Source organism: Agelaius phoeniceus, chromosome 38 (assembly GCF_051311805.1).
Source record: "Agelaius phoeniceus isolate bAgePho1 chromosome 38, bAgePho1.hap1, whole genome shotgun sequence".
Classification (NCBI taxonomy): Eukaryota; Metazoa; Chordata; class Aves; order Passeriformes; family Icteridae; genus Agelaius; species Agelaius phoeniceus.
Window position 1 is genome coordinate 335,502 of NC_135304.1, and position 9,769 is coordinate 345,270.

Genomic DNA, 9,769 nt, shown 5'->3' on the forward strand with positions numbered 1-9,769 from the left:
CCCTCACAAAATCCCCAAATTCCTCTGAGGTTGAGGAGCCCCAAAATGTCCCCAAAATCCCCCCCAAAATGCCCCAAAATGCCCCCAAAATCCCCCCAAAATCCCCCCAAAATCCCCCCCAAAATGTCCCCAAAATGCCCCAATTGAGGCTCCCCCAGCCCTGGCACCTTCACTCAGAAGGGGCTCCCTGGGCAGGGGAATTGGGGTCAGTCGGGACCCCCCAAAACACCCCCAGTATCTCCCAGTATCTCCCAGTGCCCCCAAATCCCCTTCCAGTGTCCCCGGATCCCCTCCCAGTCCCTCCCAGTATCTCCCAGTGTCCCTCAACCCCCTCCCAGTGCCCCCAAATTCCCTCCTAATGTCCCCAAACCCCCTCTCAATCCCCTCCCAGTCCCTCCCAGTGCCCTCCCAGTCCCTCCCAACGTCCCCAAATCCCTTCCCAGTCCCTCCCAGTGCCCCCAGTCCCCCCCAGTCCCCTCCAGTCCCTCCCAATCCCCTCCCAGTGCCCTCCCAGTCCCTCCCAGTATCCCCAAATCCCCTCCCAGTCCCACCCAGTCCCCTCCCAGTGCCTTCCCAGTGCTCCCAGTGTCCCCAAACCCCCTCCCAGTATCTCCCAGTGCCCCCAAATCCCCTCCCAGTGTCCCTCAATCCCCTCCCAGTCCCTCCCAATATCTCCCAGTCCTTCCCAGTGCCCCCAAACCCCTTCCCAGTCCCTCCCAGTCCCTCCCACTCCCTCCCAGTGCCCCCAAATTCCCTCCCAGTCCCTCCCAGTACCTCCCAGTGCCCCCAAATCCCCTCACAATGTCTGAAAATCCCCTCCCAGTGCCCTCCCAGTGCCCTCTCAGTGTCCCTCAATCCCCTCCCAGTGTCCCCAAATCCCTCCCAGTCCCTCCCAGTCCCCCCCAGTGCCCCCAAATGCCCTCCCAGTCCCTCCCAGTATCTCCCAGTGCCTCCAAATCCCCTCCCAGTGTCCCCAAATCCCCTCCCAATCCCTCCTGGTCTCTCCCAGTATTCCCAAACCGCCTCCCAGTCCCCCCCAGTCCCTCCCAACGTCCCCAAATCCCCTCCCAATCTCCCCCCAGTCCCCCCCAGTCCCTCCCAGTGCCCTCCCAGTCCCTCCCAACATCCCCAAATCCCTTTCCAGTCCCTCCCAATCCCTCCAGTGCCCTCCCAGTGTCCCTCAATCCCCTCCCAGTCCCTCCCAGTCCCTCCCAATCCCCCCCCAGTCCCCTCCCAATGTACCCAATCCCCTCCCAATCCCTCCCAGTCCCTCCCAATCCCCTCCCAGTGCCCTCCCAGTTGCCCCCAGTCCCTCCCAGTCCCTCCCAGTCCCCTCCCAGTCCCCCCAGTCCCTCCCAGTCCCTCCCAATCCCTCCCAGTCCCTCCCAGTCCCTCCCAGTGTCCTGCAATCCCCTCCCAATCCCTCCCAGTCCCTTCCCAGTCCCTCCCAATCCCCTCCCAATCCCCTCCCAGTGCCCCCCAGTCCCTCCCAGTCCCCCCCAATCCCTCCCAGTGCTCTCCCAGTCCCTCCCAGTCCCCCCCAGTCCTTCCCAAATCCCCTCCCAGTCCCTCCCAGTCCCTCCCAGTCCCCCCCAGTCACTCCCAGTCCCTCCCAGTCCCACCCAGTCCCCTCCCAGTCCCTCCCAATCCCTCCCAGTCCCCCCCAGTCCCTCCCAATCCCCTCCCAGTCCCTCCCAATCCCTTCCCAGTCCCTCCCAGTCCCCCCCAGTCCCTCCCAATCCCCTCCCAGTCCCTCCCAATCCCTCCCAGTCCCTCCCAGTCCCTCCCAGTGCCCCCAAACCCCTTCTCAATCCCCTCCCAGTGTCCCCAAACCCCCTCCCAGTCCCTCCCAGTCCCCCCCAGTGTCCCTCAATCCCCTCCCAGTGCCCTCCCAGTCCCCCCCAGTCCTTCCCAGTCCCTCCCAATGTCCCCAAATCCCCTCCCAGTCCCTCCCAGTGCCCCCAAATCCCCTCCCAATGTACCCAATCCCCTCCCAATCCCCTCCCAGTGCCCTCCCAGTCCCTCCTAGTCCCCCCCAGTCCCTCCCAACGTCCCCAAATCCCCTCCCAGTCCCTCCCAATGCCCCCAAACCCCCTCCCAGTCCCTCCCAGTCCCCCCCAGTTCCCCAGTGCTCACCAGGCACGTGCTGCTCCCCGAATTTGACGGAGATGATGTAGTTGCCGGGCTCGGTGGGGCAGTAGGAGACGCGGCAGGTGCCGTCCTCCAGCTCCTCCGTGGTGATGTCCACCTTGCTGGGGCCCTCGATGGACAGGCTCAGGCCCCCGTAGCCTGGGGGGGTCACAGGGGTCAGGAGAGAACCCAAAAACCCCCAAAAAATCCACCCCAAAAAACCCCAAATCCTGGAATTCTCCACATTGCATGAAAACCTTGAAATACCCCCAAAAAACCCCCAAAAAATCCCATTAAAAATGCCAAAAAACACTCATTGGACAGGCTCAGCCTCTGTATCCTGAGGGGGTCACAGGGTCAGGAGAGAACCCAAAAACCCCAAAAAAACCACCCCAAAAAACCCCAAATCCTCCATGTTTCATAAAAATCCCAAAATAACCCATAAAACCTCAAAAAATCCCATTAAAAATGCCAAGAACCACTCATTGGACAGGCTCAGGCCCCTGTACTCTGGGGGGGTCACAGGGGTCAGGACAGACCCCAAAAACCCCCAAAAAATCCACCCCAAAAAACCCCAAATCCTGACATTTCCCATATTACATGAAAACCCTAAAATACCCCAAAAAATCCTGTTAAAAATGCCAAAAAAATCCTCACTGGACAGGCTCAGCCTCCCATAGCCTGAGGGGGTCACAGGGTCAGGACAGACCCCAAAAAACCCCAAAAAATCCACCCCAAAAAACCCCAAATCCTTCATGTTTCATAAAAATCCCAAATACCCCAAAAAACCCCAAAAATCCCATTAAAAATGCCAAAAAACACTCACTGGACAGGCTCAGGCCCCTGTACTCTGGGGGGGTCCAGGACATCAGGACAGAACCCAAAAACCCCCAAAAAAATCCACCCCAAACAACCCCAAATCCTGGAATTCTCCACATTGCATGAAAACCCTAAAATACCCCAAAAAATCCCATTAAAAACCCCAAAAAGCCCTCACTGGACAGGCTCAGGCCCTCGTAGCCTGGGGGGGTCACAGGGGTCAGGAGAGAACCCAAAAAACCCAAAAAATCCACCCCAAAAAACCCCAAATCCTGGAATTCTCCATATTGCATGAAAACCCTGAAATACCCCAAAAAACCCCCAAAAAATCCCATTAAAAATGCCAAAAAACACTCATTGGACAGGCTCAGCTCCCTGTACTCTGGGGGGTCACAGGGTCAGGACAGAACCCAAAAACCCCAAAAAATCCACCCCAAAAAACCCCAAATCCTGACATTTCCCATATTGCATGAAAACCCTAAAATACCCCAAAAAAACCAAAAAAAAACCAAAAAAAATCCCATTAAAAACCCCAAAAAATCCTCACTGGACAGGCTCAGCTCCCTGTAGCCTGGGGGAGTCCAGGACATCAGGACAGAACCCAAAAACCCCAAAAAAATCCACCCCAAAAAACTCAAATCCCAAAATCTCCCAGTAAAAACCAAACCCGTGTCCCCAAACCCCCTCCAGTGCCATTCCCAGTGCTCCCAGTCCCTCCCAGTTCTCCCAGTCTCACCAGCCTGGCGGGTGTCGATGGTGAACTGGGCAGGCTGGAACGTGGTGCCCTCGCTCAGGCCCAGTCCCAGTGTCCCCAGTGTCCCCAGTGCCATTCCCAGTGCTCCCAGTCTGTCCCAGTCCCTCCCAGTGCCATTCCCAGTGTTCCCAGTCCCTCCCAGTGCTCCCAGTCTCACCAGCCTGGCGGGTGTCGATGGTGAACTGGGCAGGCTGGAACGTGGTGCCCTCGCTCAGGCCCAGTCCCAGTGTCCCCAGTGTCCCCAGTGCCATTCCCAGTGCCATTCCCAGTCTGTCCCAGTCCCTCCCAGTGCCATTCCCAGTCTGTCCCAGTGTTCCCAGTCTCACCAGCCTGGCGGGTGTCGATGGTGAACTGGCAGGCTGGAACGTGGTGCCCTCGCTCAGGCCCAGTCCCAGTGTCCCCAGTGTCCCCAGTGCCATTCCCAGTGCCATTCCCAGTCTGTCCCAGTCCCTCCCAGTGCCATTCCCAGTCTGTCCCAGTCCCTCCCAGTGCCATTCCCAGTCCCTCCCAGTGCCATTCCCAGTCTCACCAGCCTGGCGGGTGTCGATGGTGAACTGGGCAGGCTGGAACGTGGTGCCCTCGCTCAGGCCGGGGCCCCTCAGCAGCACCCGTGAGGCGTCGCCGAGCTCGGCCTGGCTGATGGTGACAGCCAGGGGACTGCGGGGCAGCGGCTGTCCCCCCCTGGTGACATGGACCAGGTGCTCCCCCACCTCCTGGGGGACAAACGAGATCCCTGGGGGGACACAGAAATGTCACACATGGGGACAGGGACATGGAAATGTCACACACAGAGACACAGGGACAGTGGCTGTCCCCCCCTGGTGACATGGACCAGGTGCTCCCCCACCTCCTGGGGGACAAACGAGATACCTGGGGGGACACAGAAATGTCACACGGGGACAGGGATGGGTCACACACGGGGACAGGGACATGGAAATGTCACACACGGGGACAGGGACACAGGGACAGGGACACAGGGACTGTCCCCCCCTGGTGACATGGACCAGGTGCTCCCCCACCTCCTGGGGGACAAACGAGATCCCTGCAGGGACACAGAAATGTCACACATGGGGACAGGGACATGGAAATGTCACACACAGGGACAGGGACACAGGGGCAGGGACACAGGGACATGGAAATGTCACACACAGGGACAGGGACTGTCCCCCCCTGGTGACATGGACCAGGTGCTCCCCCACCTCCTGGGGGACAAACGAGATACCTGGGGGGACACAGAAATGTCACACATGGGGACAGGGACACAGGGACAGGGACACAGAAATGTCACACATGGGGACAGGGACACAGGGACAGGGATGGGTCACACACAGGGACAGGGACACAGGGACATGGAAATGTCAGACACAGGGACACAGGGACAGGGGCTGTCCCCCCCTGGTGACATGGACCAGGTGCTCCCCCACCTCCTGGGGGACAAACGAGATCCCTGCGGGGACAGGGATGGGTCACACATGGGGACAGGGACATGGAAATGTCACACACAGGGACAGGGATGGGTCACACATGGGGACAGGGACACAGGGACATGGAAATGTCACACACAGAGACACAGGGACAGGGACATGGAAATGTCACACACAGGAACACAGGGACAGTGGCTGTCCCTCCCTGTCCCCCCTGGTGACATGGACCAGGTGCTCCCCCACCTCCTGGGGGACAAACGAGATACCTGCAGGGACACAGAAATGTCACACACGGGGACAGGGACATGGGAATGTCACACACGGGGACAGGGATGTGTCACACACAGGGACAGGGACACAGGGACAGAGACACAGAAATGTCACACATGGGGACAGGGACATGTCACACACAGGGACAGGGATGGGTCACACACGGGGACATGGAAATGTCACACACAGGGACACAGGAATGTCACACACAGGGACACAGGGACAGTAAAGGGACAGGGACAGAGATACAGGGTACAATGTCCCCAATGTCCCCAATGTCCCCATACCCAGGTGGCCGTCCCGGAGCCGTTTGAGCGTGCAGGGCTCTGTGTCCCCAATGTCCCCAATGATGTCCCCAATGTCCCCAGCTCACCAAGGTGCCCATCCCGGAGCCGTTTGAGCGTGCAGGGCTCCGTGTCCCCAATGTCCCCAATGATGTCCCCATACCCAGGTGGCCGTCCCGGAGCCGTTTGAGCGTGCAGGGCTCCATGTCCCCAGTGTCCCCAATGATGTCCCCAATGTCCCCAATGTTTCAATGATGTCCCCAATGTCCCAATGATGTCCCCAATGGTGTCCCCAATGATGTCCCCATACCCAGGTGGCCGTCCCGGAGCCGTTTGAGCGTGCAGGGCTCTGTGTCCCCAGTGTCCCCAATGATGTCCCCAATGTCCCCATACCAAGGTGGCCGTCCCGGAGCCGTTTGAGCGTGCAGGGCTCGCGCCGCCCCGAGGGCGCGGTGACGGTGGCGCTGAGCTGGCTCAGGTCCCCGATGTCCCCCATGTCCAGCGGGATCTCGGCCGAGGCGCCCACCTTGAGGTGGGACTGGCGCAGGGAATCGTCACCTGAGGGGACAGCGGGGACACACGGGGGTCACAGGTGGCACCCAGGGGACAGCGGGGACACTCAGGGGTCGCCAGGGTCAAATTTTGGGGGATTTTTAGGGGTTTTTTTCAGATTTTTGTTGGGTTTTTCCCCCAATTTTGGGTTTCTCACCTGTCATTCTGGCCGTGAAGGAGCCAGGTCAGGTTTTTGGGGGTTTCTGTGGATTTTTTCTCATTTTTTTCTCATTTTTCAGGGTTTTTTTCTTGGTTTTTTTTTTCCCCAGATTTTTTCCCCCAATTTTGGGGGTTTTTTTTCAGATTTTTGTTGGGTTTTTCCCCCAATTTTGTGTTTCTCACCTGTAATCCTGGCCTTGAAGGGGCTGCCCGTGATGTGACCCCAGGTGTGTTTGTCAGGGGTTTTTTGGGAGGTTTTTGTAGGTAATTTACTCCTTTTTTTTTTGGTTTTTTTTTTGGTTTTTTCCCCCAATTTCTGTGTTTTTCCCCAATTTTGTGTTTCCCACCTGTAATCCTGGCCGTGAAGGGGCTGCCAGTGACCCCAGGTGTGTTTGTCAGGGGTTTTGTGGGTAATTTACTCCTTTTTTTTTGGTTTTTTTTAGTTTTTTCCCCAGATTTTTGTGTTTTTCCCCCCAATTTTGGTTTTTTCCCCCATTTTGTGTTTCCCACCTGTAATCCTGGCCGTGAAGGGGCTGCCAGCGATGTGACCCCAGGTGTGTTTGTCAGGGGTTTTGGGGAGGTTTTTGTAGGTAATTTACTCCTTTTTTTTGGGTATTTTTTGAGTTTTTTTTTGTTTTTTCCCCCAATTTTGTGTTTTTCCCCCATTTTGTGTTTCCCACCTGTAATCCTGGCTGTGAAGGGGCTGCCCACTATGTGACCCCAGGTCAGGTTTTAGTGGGGTTTTGGGGGTTTCTGTGGATTTTTTCTCAGTTTTTCAGGGGTTTTTTTGGTTTTTTTTTTTGTTTTTTCCCCAGATTTTTGTACTTTTTCTCCCAATTTTGTGTTTTTCCCCAATTTTGTGTTTCCCACCTGTAATCCTGGCCGTGAAGGGGCTGCCTGCGATGTGACCCCAGGTGTGTTTGCCAGGGGTTTTGGGGGATTTTTCTTTTTGGTTTTTTTTGGGTTTTTTTTGGTTTTTTGGGGTTTTTTTGGGTTTTTTTTCCCCCAATTTTGTGTTTTTTTCCCCCAATTTTGTGTTTTTTCCCCCATTTTGTGTTTCCCACCTGTAATCCTGGCCGTGAAGGGGCTGCCTGCGATGTGACCCCAGGTGTGTTTGCCAGGGGTTTTGGGGGATTTTTTTTTTTTGTTTTTTTGGTTTTTTTGGGGGGTTTTTTTTGGTTTTTTTGGGTTTTTTTGGGTTTTTTTCCCCCAATTTTGTGTTTTTCCCCCATTTTGTGTTTCCCACCTGTGATCCTGGCCGTGAAGGGGCTGCCTGCGATGTGTTTGTCGTTGTACTTGACCACGATGCCGTAGTCCCCGGGCAGCACGGGCAGGTAGGACACGGAGCAGGTGCCGTCCCCATTGTCCTGGCAGCTGATCTCGGCCTTGGAGGGACCCTCCACGGCCAGGGACAGCCCCCCTGGGGACAAGGACACGGTCAGGGGACAGGGACAGCCCCCCTGGGGACATGGGGACACATGGGGACAGTCAGGGACAGCCTGGGACCCTCCACGGCCAGGGACAGCCCCCCTGGGGACATGGGGACAAGGACACGGTCAGGGGACAGCCTGGGGACAGCCTGGGACCCTCCACGGCCAGGGACAGCCCCCCTGGGGACATGGGGACAGTCAGGGACAGCCTGGGGACGGGGACAGCCCCCCATGGGACACGGGGACAAGGACACGGTCAGGGGACAGCCTGGGGACACCCTGGGGACAGGGACAGCCCCCCTGGGGACACATGGGGACAGTCAGGGACAGTCTGGGGACAGGGACAGAGCCCCTGGGGACACGGGGACAAGGACACGGTCAGGGGACAGCCTGGGGACACCCTGGGACCCTCCACGGCCAGGGACAGCAGCCCTGGGGACATGGGGACAGTCAGGGACAGTCAGGGGACAGGGACAGCCCCCATGGGGACACATGGGGACAAGGACAGGGTCAGGGGACAGGGACAGCCCCCCTGGGGACATATGGGGATAGTTAGGGACAGCTTCAGACAGGGACAGCCCCCTGGGGACACGGGGACACGGTCAGGGGACAGCCTGGGACCCTCCATGGCCAGGGACAGCCCCCCTGGGGACATGGGGACATATGGGGACAGTTAGGGACAGCCTGGGGACAGGGACAGCCCCCCTGGGGACACACGGGGACAGTTAGGGACAGTGTCCCCAATGTCCCCAGTGTCCCCATTGTCCCCATTGCCCCCAATGTCCCCATTGCCCCCAGTGTCCCCAATGTCCCCAATGTCCCCAATGTCCCCATTGCCCCCATTGTCCCCAATGTCCCCATTGCCCCCATTGCCCCCAATGTCCCCATTGTCCCCATTGTCCCCATTGTCCCCAGTGTCCCCATTGTCCCCAATGTCCCCATTGTCCCCAGTGTCCCCATTGTCCCCATTGCCCCCACTGTCCCCAGTGTCCCCAATGTCCCCATTGTCCCCAGTGTCCCCATTGTCCCCAATGTCCCCACTGCCCCCAATGTCCCCATTGTCCCCATTGTCCCCAATGTCCCCAGTGCCCCCATTGCCCCCAATGTCCCCATTGTCCCCATTGTCCCCAATTGTCCCCATTGTCCCCACCCTCTCCAGCGTCCTTGGTGTTGACGGTGAACATGGCTGGGCGGTTGATGGCGCCCCATTGTCCCCATTGCCCCCAATGTCCCCATTGTCCCCATTGTCCCCATTGCCCCCATTGCCCCCATTGTCCCCATTGTCCCCAATGCCCGCAATGTCCCCAATGTCCCCATTGTCCCCAGTGTCCCCAATGTCTCCATTGTCCCCAATGTCCCCATTGTCCCCATTGTCCCCATTGCCCCCATTGCCCCCATTGTCCCCATTGTCCCCATTGTCCCCATTGCCCCCATTGCCCCCAATGTCCCCATTGTCCCCAATGTCCCCAATGTCCCCAATGTCCCCATTGTCCCCAGTGTCCCCAATGTCCCCATTGTCCCCATTGTCCCCACCCTCTCCAGCATCCTTGGTGTTGACGGTGAACGTGGCCGGGCGGTTGACGGTGCCGTGGGTCAGCCCGGGGCCGTAGGCGGTGACGTGGCCGCTGTTCACGTAATCCACATAGAACTGCAGGGGGCTGCCTGGGGGGGACACACGGGGACATTGGGGGGTCACAGCGTGTCCTGACCCCCCCACGGTGTCCCCAAACTCCCCATGGGGACAGTGACCCCAAAGAAACTCCCCAAAGCCACCCCCAGGTGACAGAATCCACATAGAACTGCAGGGGGCTGCCTGGGGGGGACACACGGGGACATTGGGGGGTCACAGCGTGTCCTGACCCCCCCACGGTGTCCCCAAACTGTCCCCAAACTCCCCACGGGGACAGTGTCCCCAAAACCCCCCCAAAACTCACTCCTGGCTGCTCA

General features: G+C 58.2%; 1 protein-coding gene across 1 annotated transcript in view; it reads right to left on the bottom strand.

The window, feature by feature from the left end:
* HCFC1 (host cell factor C1) overlaps nt 1-9,769 on the bottom strand; it is a 73,315-nt gene that overhangs the window by 22,314 nt on the left and 41,232 nt on the right. The window contains 5 exon segments of the mRNA XM_077172422.1: nt 2,137-2,289; nt 4,233-4,436; nt 6,075-6,239; nt 7,639-7,812; nt 9,356-9,484. Of these exon segments, the coding sequence (XP_077028537.1) occupies nt 2,137-2,289; nt 4,233-4,436; nt 6,075-6,239; nt 7,639-7,812; nt 9,356-9,484 (825 nt within the window).